Source organism: Brassica oleracea, chromosome C5 (genome assembly GCF_000695525.1).
Source record: "Brassica oleracea var. oleracea cultivar TO1000 chromosome C5, BOL, whole genome shotgun sequence".
NCBI classification, from domain to species: domain Eukaryota; kingdom Viridiplantae; phylum Streptophyta; class Magnoliopsida; order Brassicales; family Brassicaceae; genus Brassica; species Brassica oleracea.
Genome location: NC_027752.1, coordinates 2,383,063 through 2,396,113, shown reverse-complemented (window position 1 = coordinate 2,396,113; position 13,051 = coordinate 2,383,063). Strand labels below are relative to the sequence as shown.

The following is a 13,051-nucleotide window of genomic DNA, read 5'->3' as shown; positions in this document are numbered from 1 at the left end:
TGATCGATTACATGTATGAATCACTATACTTTGCGATTTTGATTTATGTTTGATTACAAGTAGGATTTGCGATTTGTTTTCTCTTTGCTCTTTACACAGACACAAGCTCAAACATTCATGATTATCCAAGTTTGATTTTGACGTCTCTTTGATTTATGAATATATAGATTCTTTATCATTTTCTATTCAAGATAATATAAATAGAAATTACACGAAGAAAAAGAATACAGGTTCGTGTTCCTCAACGTAATATATATAAGTTGAATAGAAATATCATAAATCTTATATTAAGTTGTTCAATCTTTTAACTTTAACAATATTGTTTCTGGTCTCATATGGTCAAATCAAGGATACATAGAATTTTTATTATTATTTGTTACACAGTTCGGTTATACCCGAAATAACCCGAACTCGAACCTTAAGAATCCGAACCCGATCCGACGTATAAAATAATTCGAACGGATTCTGTACCTCTCCATTCGAATACTCGAAAAACGCAAGCACCCGACCCGAACCCGCCAATGCCTACTAGATTTTGTAAATTTACAATCTAACATGTTTTTTTTTTTTTTTTTTTTTTTTATTAACCTGGAGGGACTTCCACCCCCAGGGGCCAACCCCTCGGCGCGAGGCGGACCATTTGGTACTATGGGGAATTAGATACCCCAATTGCCTGGCCAGCGCATCGAACCCGCGTGTTCCGTATTGGGGTTTTTTATTTCCCCTCAAGACCATCTGGGCCAGGCTGGTTACAATCAATCTAACATGTTTAGGCCTTTATAATACGATTTGAACATTTTGAACCCAAAAACAAAAGAAGAAAAAGTCGATTCAGACCACAAGGATCATACAAAGATCGACTCTACAAATACCGAATACGACATGGCATGTACTTCTGTAGTTTGGTTCGCTGGTAACTGATAGAAAGTTTTGTTATTTCGCTATGCACGCAAGGTGTTCGACGTAATTCCGCAGAGTGTTTTATAATTCATCTCCTTAAGCCATTATGAGGTTTAGCCTCTTCATGAGATCACTTCTGCTTCACCCCTGTGGAGGCTCCATCATCACCGTCCGATCAAAAACGACGTCTGGTCAGTACGTGGCTTCAAGATCAAGAGACCCTGTTTTCGAGAAGCTCATGGACAAATACAAGAACCTCCTCAAGGTCATCGCCATACAAGACCTCATCCTCGCCAACCCAACAGCTGAACCTCCTTCCGTATCCATCGAGTTTCTCTCCAGGCTCTCCCAGAAGCTCCACCTCAACCGTGGCGCTGCTTCTTTCCTGAGGAAGTACCCTCACATTTTCCACGTCTTGTATGATCCTGTGAAGTCTCAGCCCTTTTGCAGGTTAACTGATGCAGCCATGGAGATTTCTCGCCAAGAGGCTTTGGCTATCAATGCTTCTTTGCCTGTTGTTGTTGACAGGTTGGTCAGGCTCCTGTCTATGTCTATATCAAAGTCAGTCCCTCTTCGTGCGGTTTTCAAGGTTTGGAGAGAGCTTGGACTCCCTGATGACTTTGAGGACTCTGTGATCTCAAAGAACCCTCATGTCTTTAAGCTTAGTGATGGTCATGAGCCCAATACACATATCTTAGAGCTCGTTCAAGAAGAAGGTAAAGAAAGTCTGAGTTTTGAAGCTGCGGTTGAGAAATGGAGGGTGGTTGAGTGTTGTGAGGAGGATTGCAGCGTCGATAGAACCGAAGTTCAGTTTAGTTTCAAACATTGCTACCCACCAGGGATGAGACTGGGGAAGAACTTTAAGGCTAAAGTGAAGGAATGGCAGAAACTGCCTTACGGTGGTCCCTACGAGGACATGGTTGGCAAGAAAAAGAACAAGTCCGGTGTGATGGGAGTTGAGAAAAGAGCGGTTGCGATTGCTCATGAGTTCTTGAGTCTGACTGTGGAGAAGATGGTGGAGGTAGAGAAGATCAGCCACTTCAGGAAATGTTTTGGGATTGATTTGAACATAAGGGATTTGTTCTTGGATCACCCGGGGATGTTTTATATTTCAACTAAAGGGAAAAGACACACGGTGTTTCTCAGAGAGGCTTACGAGAGAGGACGTTTGATAGATCCAAATCCAGTGTACGATGCGAGGAGGAAGCTTCTTGATCTTGTCCTCTTGGGCCGCCATGCTGCTTTATCAGATTCTAGGGAGACAGATATGTCTGAAGAAGAATGAACATGTTAGTTTCTTTAATCCTTTTTAGCTTAAGATATGCTGTTTTCTGTATGCTTATCTTATCCAGTGAAGTGTATGAAACACTTGAGAGATGAGATCACCAAGAATCTAATCAATCTTGAGCCTCTTTAATTGCATGCGTTGAGGATTGACGAAACAAGATAAGATCTCTCTTTGTTGTGTACTTTGCAAGTGTAGGTTATGTGGAGAGTTAGAAACTATTCAAACTCAGTTAGTCTTTCTCTTCTTTAAATTTTGCATGGTGGTCAAATGATGCATGTGGCTTTCTTTATGCTACTAAAACTCTTTTACGTTTTGGTTATTTATATTCTCGACTTCTACCACGAAAATGACATCCCTAATTGCAATCTTTTTCTTATTTTTATGACGGATGTTTACAAAATTAAAATACTGATTTGTTATTTTTGTGTGTAAAAGGTTGGAAAAATCAAAAATGAATCTGAAAATATATTGGAATTTATAAAATACAGGATATTTCCCTAATTAAAATTATTCAACTCCTCTTAAATTAAAAGCCATTGAGAGGAAGACACGTAAGATGTTCAGAAACCACATGTCTTGTCTTCAAAAACCCAACTCCTCTTAGTTCTCTTTGTCCGAACAATCTTCTTTCACATAAGCCTTCTCCTTCGTCTACCAATTTTCCACAGGTTTGATTCTCTTCTCACTCATCTTTGCAATCTCAAGCAGCTTTTCTTCGCCTTACTTTGGTCTGTCCCTCTGTAATCTCCGTCTTCGTGTGCATGATTTTACACTTAATAGCTATTTTGATAGGTTATAGTTTTGGAGCATAGATAGGTTCCAATCTCTGTTCACATGCGTCGCTATTGGTCTCTCACGTTGATTATACTGTTACCATAAACTTGCATGTTCAAGGTCATTCTGCTCTTCGTTTGGATCTTGTTATACTTTTACCATAAACTTTGATTAAAATTGATGTATAGTGCAAATGGCTGCTTCATCGGCTTGTCTCATCGGGAGCGGATTATCTGTCTACACAACTAAACACAGGTCTAAACAGCTAGTGCTCTCCTCAAGGTTTGCTTCAGTTGATAGGACGACATCTAAAGTTACTCTTGTGAAGGCTTCTTTAGATGTGAACAAACACGAAGCAAGAAGAGGCTTCTTCAAGCTTTTGCTTGGAAACGCTGCAGCTGCTGGAGTGGGTTTACTCGGAACTGGGAAAGCAAACGCAGATGAACAAGGAGTTTCGTCGTCAAGGATGTCTTACTCTAGGTTCCTTGAGTATCTAGACAAAGGAAGGGTTGATAAAGTAGATTTGTACGAGAACGGGACAATAGCTATTGTGAAGGCTGTTTCTCCTGAGCTAGGCAACAGGATCCAGCGTGTACGCGTGCAGCTACCGGGACTGAGTCAAGAGCTTCTCCAGAAGCTGAGGGCAAAGAATATCGACTTTGCAGCACATACTGCTCAGGAAGACCAAGGCTCTCCGCTACTCAACTTGATTGGGAATCTCGCATTCCCTCTGATTCTCATTGGCGGTTTGTTTCTTCTCTCGAGACGGTCCTCCGGTGGAATGGGTGGTCCCGGTGGTCCCGGCTTCCCGCTTCAGATCGGTCAGTCCAAAGCAAAGTTCCAGATGGAGCCAAACACTGGTGTAACGTTCGATGACGTTGCTGGAGTCGATGAAGCCAAGCAAGACTTCATGGAAGTGGTGGAGTTTCTGAAGAAGCCTGAGAGGTTCACTGCGGTCGGTGCTCGGATCCCGAAAGGTGTTCTTCTCGTTGGTCCTCCCGGTACTGGGAAAACACTCTTGGCAAAGGCCATTGCTGGTGAAGCTGGTGTACCTTTCTTTTCCATCTCGGGGTCTGAGTTTGTTGAGATGTTTGTCGGTGTTGGTGCTTCGAGGGTCCGTGATCTTTTCAAAAAGGCCAAGGAGAACGCTCCTTGTATTGTCTTTGTTGATGAGATTGATGCTGTTGGTAGGCAGAGAGGGACTGGTATCGGTGGAGGTAATGATGAAAGAGAACAGACGCTTAACCAGCTTCTGACGGAGATGGATGGTTTTGAAGGTAACACTGGTGTTATCGTGGTTGCTGCAACCAACAGAGCTGATATTCTTGACTCCGCCTTGTTGAGACCAGGACGTTTTGACCGGCAGGTATATGCCTTGTGACTCTTTCCCAAGGCCGGCTTATTAAAGATTTCAACTATATTATTTTCTTATAAATTTGGAGGCTAAGGCCAATGTTTCATTCGGCTTTGCCCAGCTCTTTCCATAGATCTATTGCTTCTGGTTGCTTAACGTGTGTTTGTTCTTAATGCAGGTGTCTGTTGACGTTCCAGACGTTAAGGGAAGAACAGAGATACTCAAGGTTCACTCTGGGAACAAGAAATTTGAGAATGGAGTTTCACTAGAAGTAATAGCCATGAGAACGCCTGGATTCAGTGGAGCTGATCTTGCAAACCTCTTAAACGAAGCTGCCATATTAGCCGGACGCCGTGGAAAGACAGCGATATCATCTAAAGAGATTGATGATTCGATTGATAGAATTGTAGCTGGGATGGAAGGCACTGTCATGACTGATGGGAAGAGCAAAAGCTTGGTTGCTTATCATGAAGTTGGCCATGCCGTCTGTGGGTAAGTCAGAATAAGATCAGAAGCATATGTCTGTGTGTGTGTGTGTTATCTAGAGTTCATTCTTTTTGTTATTGCAGAACATTGACTCCAGGGCATGATGCTGTCCAAAAGGTCACATTGATACCAAGAGGCCAAGCGAGAGGTCTGACTTGGTTCATTCCCTCAGATGATCCAACTCTAATCTCCAAACAGCAACTGTTTGCAAGAATTGTTGGTGGACTCGGTGGTAGAGCCGCTGAAGAAGTCATCTTCGGTGAGCCGGAGGTGACTACTGGTGCAGTTGGTGACTTGCAACAGATCACCGGTTTGGCTAAGCAGGTATCTAATAGAGTCTCAGCTTCACTCTTTTGTTCTGTTAGCCCAAACTTGATGCTTATACACAACTAGATGATTCTCCTTTACTTTTACGCATGGATATAAATATTTTAAAATAAATACAGTATAATAATTGGTTAATTTTTACATTTAATTTAAATAATTTTATAATTTTTATCAATAATATTATATAATAATGTCATTGCAGATGGTGACAACATTTGGAATGTCTGAGATTGGACCATGGTCGTTGATGGACTCATCAGCACAAAGCGATGTGATCATGAGGATGATGGCCAGAAACTCAATGTCTGAGAAGCTTGCGAACGACATTGATTCAGCCGTGAAGACACTGTCAGACAGAGCGTACGAGATAGCTTTGGGGCACATAAGGAACAACCGTGAAGCCATGGACAAGATTGTTGAAGTACTTTTGGAGAAAGAGACAATGTCAGGCGATGAGTTCCGAGCAATCCTGTCTGAGTTTACAGAAATCCCACCTGAGAACCGTGTTGCTTCTTCGACATCGACACCAACACCAGCTTCTGTCTGAGTAAAAGAGACGTTGAATATCTCTGTGTATATCTTTGAGATACTTCCCCATACCGTGTAACAAGTATATATATAGAAAGAACTTTTTCAAACTCGAGCATTAATGGCTTAAACTAAAACTATGTTTGTAAATGTGTTCAATAGTTGTCTCAGATTCAGAAGCACTGATGGATATAGATCAATTGCTGAAATAACTAGTTATGTTAATAAGCTGAAAGAGACTTGACACTAAAACTGGAAAAAAAAAAAGAATCAAATGATTCAAGCTCCTAGATTCAAGATTATATATACAATGCATCCCAAATTGAACAGGAATCAACCCTAGTTGTAATACCATGATCAATGTCTAAGTTCCAACCTTTAAACGTTGAAGCTATTCCCAGCACCAGCTCCATTGTTCTCTCCCTTCTTCACCCACACCATGGTCCGGTAATAACCTTGTCTGCTGTTCAATCTCGCAGGTACCTTGACTTGTCTGTCTCTTCCATCCTCTTCCACTCTCTTCTTGATCAAGAGATGCTCAAAACGAGTTTCTAAAGAAATCGAATTACTAGCAGCAGCAGCATTCTCTCTGTTTTGAACAATATTATCTCCGGGAATCTCCTCTTTCACCGATACACTCTTGACAACCTCTTTCACAGAGCCACCTTGATTCTTCTTATTCTTCTTCTTAGACCATTTCTTCTTTCTATCCCTCCAATATCCTCCATCTTCACCCTTCTTGCTCACAGTTGCAGAGACCTCGACTCCTTCTTTATCAACACAGTTTGTTTCCTTTTTCAGACGGTTGATATGAAAACGCCCCTCGAGATTTACCCTTGGTTCTTCTTTTTCTCTCCTTGGTTGTCCATCGACTTGCTGCTTCACTCCTAAGTCTCTTTCCTTGTGTTTCCCTTCTTTCTCCTTAATCCAGCGCTCCTGAAGCTGAATGATGGATACGTAGTTAGCCGGATTCGAAGCCACACTCTTCATCTTCCCATCGGTACCCTTCTCCATTGGTCTTTTCTTTTCCTTTGCAAAAGCTCATCACTCAGTCATCAATGCAATTCAACCAATCAGAAAAAAAGAGGGTCAAGGAATTTAATGAAAGTCTGAAAAAAAGCAATCCGACAGTAAGCGACAAAATACATAGGGGCCCAATGGGCTATTAAACTGTACTCGGAACTACACATGAAAAGACAAAAAAAAAAATATATTGAAAATTCTCAAACAATGGTGAACATATCTCATCTTTACATAACATTTTTTTCACAGCTTTAGCTTTCTCAGACTCAGTGAACAGCCGAATCCAAAACGAAAGTCTACCAAGATCATCCAATTACAATAATAATAACAGCATTAGAAATGAAAATGAAGACCAAAGCTTTTGCTTGTTGGCTTGTTGCTACTTCAACATCCTGCAAAGCTTTTAAGAAACCAGACAACTAATTTTCCTCGTCTTTACCATCTGAACAGAACAAAACTTCACATTGCCTTTTATTCTTTCTTTCTTTCAATCACAACAGACCAAACACCACTCTCTTCTCTTGTTTTCCTTGTCTTTGTCTGTATCATCTCTTTAGCCATCTATGCACATTATTCATTTATGAGAACAAAACCATCGACTGTTGTAGAAGAACGAGAGCAAGTAGGAACCGGAACTGAGATCATATAGAGCAAAATAAAACCTGGCAAAGACTCTGGTTTCCAAATCAAAGGGCATCGTCAAGTTCACGCATAGAGAAGTTCGAAGCCTCTGATGCTTCAGCTAAAGATTCAAGCATGCTTCTCACTTCCATAGTATCATCCAAATAATATTTAGCCTTGCTTGGCTTTTGCCCAACTGTGCATGCAAACACAAGAGCATCTCCGCATAGCAAGTTCTTCGACATCGCATTACCAATCGCCTCAAACATGTCTTCATCAGATCGGTCATCTCCAATACACAGCACGAAATCAACTGGTTTCCCCTCTTCAGCCATTGATGAAAATATCTTTTCTGACACATATCCTTTGCTCACTCCCTTTACAAAAAAAAAAAACAAGAATAAGTATACGCTTTGGATCAAGCAGAATTTTTTTTTTTTTTTTAAACTTACTTGAGGCTTGACTTCTACAATGTAGTGACCGCTCTTGACTGCAACAGGCTCATTAGCTAGAACACTCTCTAGATGCTCTAACATTTCCTTTGCTTGCAAAGAACCAAAGCCCGGATCCGCATCCCTGTATTGCCAAACCAGAGCACTATCTTTAACTTCAATGGAAGAGCCATCCGTAGATTCAGTGTACTGTTTCATCACAGGCTCCACGATCTGCATCCAACCAAAATCAGTTCCCTGGCCACATGTTTCCCACTCTTCACTGCCTGGCCACCTAACAAATAGACAAAAAGGCATGTTATGTTACTAACACTGAAGGAGAAGAACTGTACACATTTAAAACGTACTTCAAGAAGTAACCATGCTCTGCTGCAATTCCAATGTTTCTGCACGGAGAGAACCATTCGCCTAAGCTCTCCCTTCCTCTTCCGCTCACAATAAAAACTGAATTCTTCTTGTCCTCACAAAGGGCAGCCAAGAAGTTCATAACTTCTTGGCTGGGAGCTTTGTTGATAGAGTTCTGAGGCATCAGAGTGCCGTCATAATCCAACAGTATACCTCTGCTTTTCGCCCTCTTGTAATCCGAAACAATCAACGGTATCGAAAGCTTCCTAAAGTTAGGATCAAGCGCCACAACTCGAAAACCAAAACTAATCCCCATCCCCCAACACCTTTTCTTGAAATGGTCCACGCATATCCTCTCTAAATCTTGCAAGAAACTCCTCGACCAAAACGCAACGTCGTGAGTACTAACGTACCGGTAATGCTTCTCATGCCGCAGCCGTTTCTCGCCGTCGCTCATCGATAAGGCCTCGTTCAGCGCTTCACCAGTCGCTTCGACGTTCCACGGGTTCACCCTTATGGCTCCGCTAAGCGAAGGAGAGCATCCGATAAACTCGGACGCAACCAACACGCTCTTCTTTGCACCCTGTCTGCATACTATATACTCATAAGGAGTCAGGTTCATCCCATCTCTAACGGCCGTAACGACCACACACTCGGCGATATGGTAATAAGCATTGATCTCAGTGATCGAAATTGGAGTGTCAATATATACAACTGGTTGGTGGTATCCAAACTCTTCGTTGATCCTCCTACAGGTTTCTTCGATTTCGCCGCGTGTTTTCTCAATGTCAATCCCTTTACCCCTAGCGGGATTCACAATCTGAACCAAGACGGCCTTCCCTCTCCAGGTAGAGTGCTGCTTAAGCATTTGCTCCATCGCGAGCAGCTTCAGGTTGATCCCTTTGAAAATATCCATGTCATCAATCCCAAGCAGCACCGTCTTGCCTTGGTAACGCCTTTCGAGCTCCATCACCTTCCCTTCCTCCTCTGAGTCTCTCATCACAGACTGGATACGTCCCATGTCGATCCCCACGGGCATGATCTTTATCCCCACGGTCCTCCCGTGATACTCCAGCCCAATGTAGCCTCTCTTGGACTGATACTCCAACCCCAGCATCCGGCTGCAGCAGGTTAAGAAGTGACGCGCGTAATCGAACGTGTGGAAGCCGATGAGGTCGCTGTTTAGTAAAGCTTTGAGAATCTCTTCGCGAACGGGGAGAGACCTGTAGACCTCGGAGGAAGGGAAAGGGCTGTGGAGGAAGAACCCCATCCTGATACGGTTAAATCGTCTTCTTAAAAAAGTAGGTAGACCTCGGAGGAAGGGAAAGGGCTGTGGAGGAAGAACCCCATCCTGATACGGTTAAATCGTCTTCTTAAAAAAGTAGGTAGACCTCGGAGGAAGGGAAAGGGCTGTGGAGGAAGAACCCCATCCTGATACGGTTAAATCGTCTTCTTAAAAAAGTAGGTAGAACCATCAGATGGTAATCGTGAATCCATACAAAATCATCGTCAGGGTTTATCACCTCGACGACCTTCTGGAAGAAGAGTTTGTTGGCTGCCACGTAAGCCTCCCACATAGACCGATCGAATCTCCCACCGTTAGCAGGCGAAAACGGAAGCATGTAGTGGAATAACGGCCATAACTGCCTCTTGCAGAATCCGTGGTAGAACTTTGACTGCAAATCGGGTGGGAAGAAAGCTGGAACGCATTTGAATTTCTCCAACAGTATTTGCGCCACGTGTTCTTGCTCGTGTGAGCCGACGACGTCGACGCTCAAAGATCCGACGTATAAGACCTCCATATCCTCGGGGAAGCCGTCCTTGAGCTGGAGATATAACGAGTCTTGATCCCAGGCGAAGCTCCAGGTTCCGTTTAGTCTCTCGGCTTTCAAGGGGAGACGATTCGCGACGATGATCATTCGATCAGAGGAAACGGAGGAGGGATTATCGGAGGAAGCTTGATCGTCGTCATCGAACTCGGAGACGTTGCCAGGAACTGTCATTACTCTAGGAAGAAGCCTCCTGCTGCGCTCTCTCCCCATCACAGGGAAGTTCCCTGACGCAAGGTCTAGCAAGTTGGTGTACGACCTAGAAATCATCTTCGCTTGTCTCTGATGGCTAGAGGAATCCACGCACTTGCAAACTCAAACAAGATCTACGCACCCATCAAAGCGAAAATCGAGAGTTTGAGTGATGCCCCCAAATTTCAAAATTAAAAAGATACTGAAGACTCAGATTTCGTGGAAGCACGTTAGACCCGGTTTAAAAGTTTCTACAACTCAGGTCTGGGGTTCGGACTTCAGACTCTGTAATTTATTGCAGATTATAGGAAATTCAGGTTGGAAAGAACAATTTATTAAACAATTATGCAGACTACGGAAGAAAAATTTACAAAAGATCTTCAACATGCTGTAAGTAAATCTGGTCATACGTGGATTTTCATAGGACGGTTCAGGTGATGCAGTTTGACATTGATCTTCATAAGGTAGATACTATATTGTCGGTTGTCGAATCGTTTATTTAATTTTTTTATATCATAATTATAATATTTTAATAACTCAGTGTTAAACAAAAAAAAACTCAAATTTCAAAAAGAGAAAAAAAAAAAAAAAAATCTCTGTTTCCAGCCGCATATGTGTATTTTACAGTAATATCATATATATCCCTGTATTTCGATTAACAGATCTACTCTGACCATTATGTTTTTCTCAAGTCCGAAGCCAAGTTTTTCTTACCAAAATGAGAAATAACGTTTCCTTCGTAATGAAAAAGTTAATTACAGAATAGAAAGATAAAAGATTAATTGGCCAATCTTACTTTTCTAATATGGGCAATTAACATGCTTAATTTGATTAAATCTTTCATATATATATGCCTATAGATATATATCCTAAACTTTTTGATTTATTGAAAAAATCACCAATTAAAAATAGAGATGAAAAAGTAGATTATATGGTTTCTTTTTGACATTATCAGAACTGTAGGGTCATATTCTGAGAAACATAGGAAATAAAGGTGGGATTATGTTATTTTGAGGTAAAGGTGTATAACAGTCGTACGTCGTGTTTGATATGGAAGCTGTTGTTGGATATGTGAATATCAAAAGGAATATTATTACTCTCTGATACTAAATATAAGATGATGTTAAGTGTTTTTTTGTAACACGCATATTAAAAAAATTATTGTTTTGTCTAAAAAATCACTAAAACTATAAATTAGCGTTATTCAACTAATTACAAAATAGATTATTAAATATAATTAGTTGTACAGTTTCTAACAAAATAAAAAATTATCTAGAAAAATGAAAACACCTTATATATTATTCAATTTTTTTTTGAAACATCCTATATTCAGAAAGATAAAGTAGTATTATTTTAGTTATTGTTTTATTTAGAAATTGTTATGATTTTACTGGTCAAATAGAAGTAGCTATGGGTGTGATTATTATTTTAAAAGACCGTCACCGAGTCTTTGCTTCGCTGTCATGTCGTTTTCACAACGTACTTGACGACCAATTCGATTGGACCATGACGTACGAAGAAGTGACAGCCTCGTCGTAGTATCATTCCCTTTCGTTTATAAAAAGTTGGATAAGGCAACTAGCCAGCCGGACTCGCACTATTGCCAGCTGGCATGGTCCAAAGAGTTGTAACCACGCGGAACAGAAGCGCGTGGAGAGGCGGACACGTGATAGGGAGAAACAACGTGAGGACGCGTGATAGATGCTGCCGTATATGCGATGGTGTGGGGACCACTAGCTCTTTGCTAATGAGGTAGTAGTACCTAGGGTTAGGCTCGTTTCGGACACGTGTCGAAACAGGGGAAACGAGTGGTGAACAGAAGTGATCAAGTTGCTTACGTTTTAAAATTGAGGGGAAGAGTCATTATGGTTGTATTTGATTAAAAATAATGTCCCTAGTTTGGTCAATTAGTTGTTGGCTGCACCGTTGTCTCTACTCTTTAATGATTTGATTAGTTGAAGCTTTGCGGTTACAACTATCGACTTTTGCTTGTGTTGTCAAATTTTTGGATGGTAGTTGTTAATTTCATATTATAAACGTGTGAATTACATATCACGATACATTCAAAAATAAATTAAATCTCAGCTGTTATAAAAATGGTGAAAAAATCTATCTTTATCTATAACATAGAGGTTCCTTATATAGAAGATTAAACGATCATAGATAAATGGAAAGATTACAAATCATAACCTCTTAGTTATGAGTCATCCACAATCTGGTTCATAGCACTCTCCTTTAGATGCCATAACCATTTAGAATTTGTAATGTGTTTTAATGTTGTCTCATTAAAACCTTACCAGGACAAAACCATGGTGAAGGAAAAATAGTACAACACACATTACTCCTTCTGATTTGGACATTACTGAAGGTCTCTTGGACCTCTCAAACTTTCTGCAATCCGCCGGTGATGAAGATCTTGGGCAGAATATGCTTCGTCCTCGAACATGGTCGTTGGTTCTTCTTTACCATCGGCCATGCCACAATCTGATCGAACATATTGAGTCATCGACCTCAAATACACACACACGAAATCTTGGATGATGTTGCTGTGATATGCGTGTACCACCATGTGTAAAACATAACCTGTCTGAAAACAAATCAACAAAACCAAATAACCCATATTTGGGCTGGTTAGTATAAAATAAACAAAAATCAAAGGCTTCTTCATCGTCCTTCTTATGGACCAATCAGATCAGTGTCTAAAACAAGACTTCTGCATCGTCCATCTCAGGACTAAATGGACTTCTTTATCGTCCACCTTTGGACTGAATGGATCAGTGTCCAAAACAAGTGATCTCACGCCCATGTACTAGATAATGGGTGAGACTGGTCCATATTAAATCTCTTGAGTACCCTTTTCTGTATATCCTATTTGATGCACAAGGATTTCATTGTTAATGTACTCAAGCTGTAATCCCAAACAAAACTTTGT

General features: G+C 41.1%; 4 protein-coding genes across 6 annotated transcripts; 2 read left to right on the top strand and 2 right to left on the bottom strand.

Moving 5' to 3' along the window:
- The first annotated feature begins 782 nt into the window (after nt 1-782).
- LOC106292518 (protein ROOT PRIMORDIUM DEFECTIVE 1) lies at nt 783-2,311 on the top strand. Its single transcript, XM_013728119.1, has one exon. It carries the CDS (start codon nt 1,007-1,009, stop codon nt 2,183-2,185), a length of 1,179 nt encoding a protein of 392 aa, XP_013583573.1. The 5' UTR covers nt 783-1,006; the 3' UTR covers nt 2,186-2,311.
- Nucleotides 2,312-2,736: 425 nt separating this feature from the next.
- On the top strand, nt 2,737-5,827 carry LOC106292516 (ATP-dependent zinc metalloprotease FTSH 8, chloroplastic). 2 transcript variants are annotated; one of them, XM_013728116.1, is made up of 5 exons: nt 2,737-2,856; nt 3,151-4,328; nt 4,495-4,808; nt 4,886-5,126; nt 5,332-5,827. In XM_013728116.1, exons 2-5 carry the CDS (start codon nt 3,156-3,158, stop codon nt 5,674-5,676), a joined length of 2,073 nt encoding a protein of 690 aa, XP_013583570.1. In that variant the 5' UTR covers nt 2,737-2,856; nt 3,151-3,155; the 3' UTR covers nt 5,677-5,827. The 2 variants fall into 2 exon arrangements, with proteins under 2 accessions (XP_013583570.1, XP_013583571.1); XM_013728117.1 differs by lacking the exon at nt 2,737-2,856 and adding an exon at nt 2,858-2,916.
- Nucleotides 5,828-5,914: 87 nt separating this feature from the next.
- On the bottom strand, nt 5,915-6,745 carry LOC106292520. Its single transcript, XM_013728122.1, has one exon. It carries the CDS (start codon nt 6,669-6,671, stop codon nt 6,036-6,038), a length of 636 nt encoding a protein of 211 aa, XP_013583576.1. The 5' UTR covers nt 6,672-6,745; the 3' UTR covers nt 5,915-6,035.
- A 109-nt stretch (nt 6,746-6,854) lies between these two features.
- Nucleotides 6,855-10,376, bottom strand: LOC106292515 (probable alpha,alpha-trehalose-phosphate synthase [UDP-forming] 7). Of its 2 annotated transcripts, XM_013728114.1 has the most exons (5): nt 9,490-10,376; nt 8,101-9,329; nt 7,754-8,027; nt 7,343-7,678; nt 6,855-7,241 (listed from the first exon to the last, which is right to left on the bottom strand). In XM_013728114.1, the coding sequence occupies exons 1-4, from the start codon at nt 10,195-10,197 to the stop codon at nt 7,367-7,369; spliced, it is 2,523 nt and encodes an 840-aa protein (XP_013583568.1). In that variant the 5' UTR covers nt 10,198-10,376; the 3' UTR covers nt 6,855-7,241; nt 7,343-7,366. The 2 variants fall into 2 exon arrangements, with proteins under 2 accessions (XP_013583568.1, XP_013583567.1); XM_013728113.1 differs by having other exon boundaries at nt 6,855-7,678.
- Between the last annotated feature and the right edge of the window lie 2,675 nt (nt 10,377-13,051).

Coding starts and splice junctions, on each gene's coding strand:
- LOC106292515 (XM_013728113.1), bottom strand. CDS start 10,197: ATGATTTCTAGGTCGTACACCAACTTGCTAGACCTTGCGTCAGGGAAC. Junction 9,330..9,489: donor GCCCTTTCCCTTCCTCCGAG/GTCTACCTACTT, acceptor CCTTCCTCCGAG/GTCTACAGGTCTCTCCCCGT. Junction 7,679..7,753: donor TTGTAGAAGTCAAGCCTCAA/GTAAGTTTAAAA, acceptor TTTTTTGTAAAG/GGAGTGAGCAAAGGATATGT.
- LOC106292516 (XM_013728116.1), top strand. CDS start 3,156: ATGGCTGCTTCATCGGCTTGTCTCATCGGGAGCGGATTATCTGTCTAC. Junction 4,329..4,494: donor CAGGACGTTTTGACCGGCAG/GTATATGCCTTG, acceptor TTCTTAATGCAG/GTGTCTGTTGACGTTCCAGA. Junction 5,127..5,331: donor TCACCGGTTTGGCTAAGCAG/GTATCTAATAGA, acceptor ATGTCATTGCAG/ATGGTGACAACATTTGGAAT.
- LOC106292520 (XM_013728122.1), bottom strand. CDS start 6,671: ATGGAGAAGGGTACCGATGGGAAGATGAAGAGTGTGGCTTCGAATCCG.
- LOC106292518 (XM_013728119.1), top strand. CDS start 1,007: ATGAGGTTTAGCCTCTTCATGAGATCACTTCTGCTTCACCCCTGTGGA.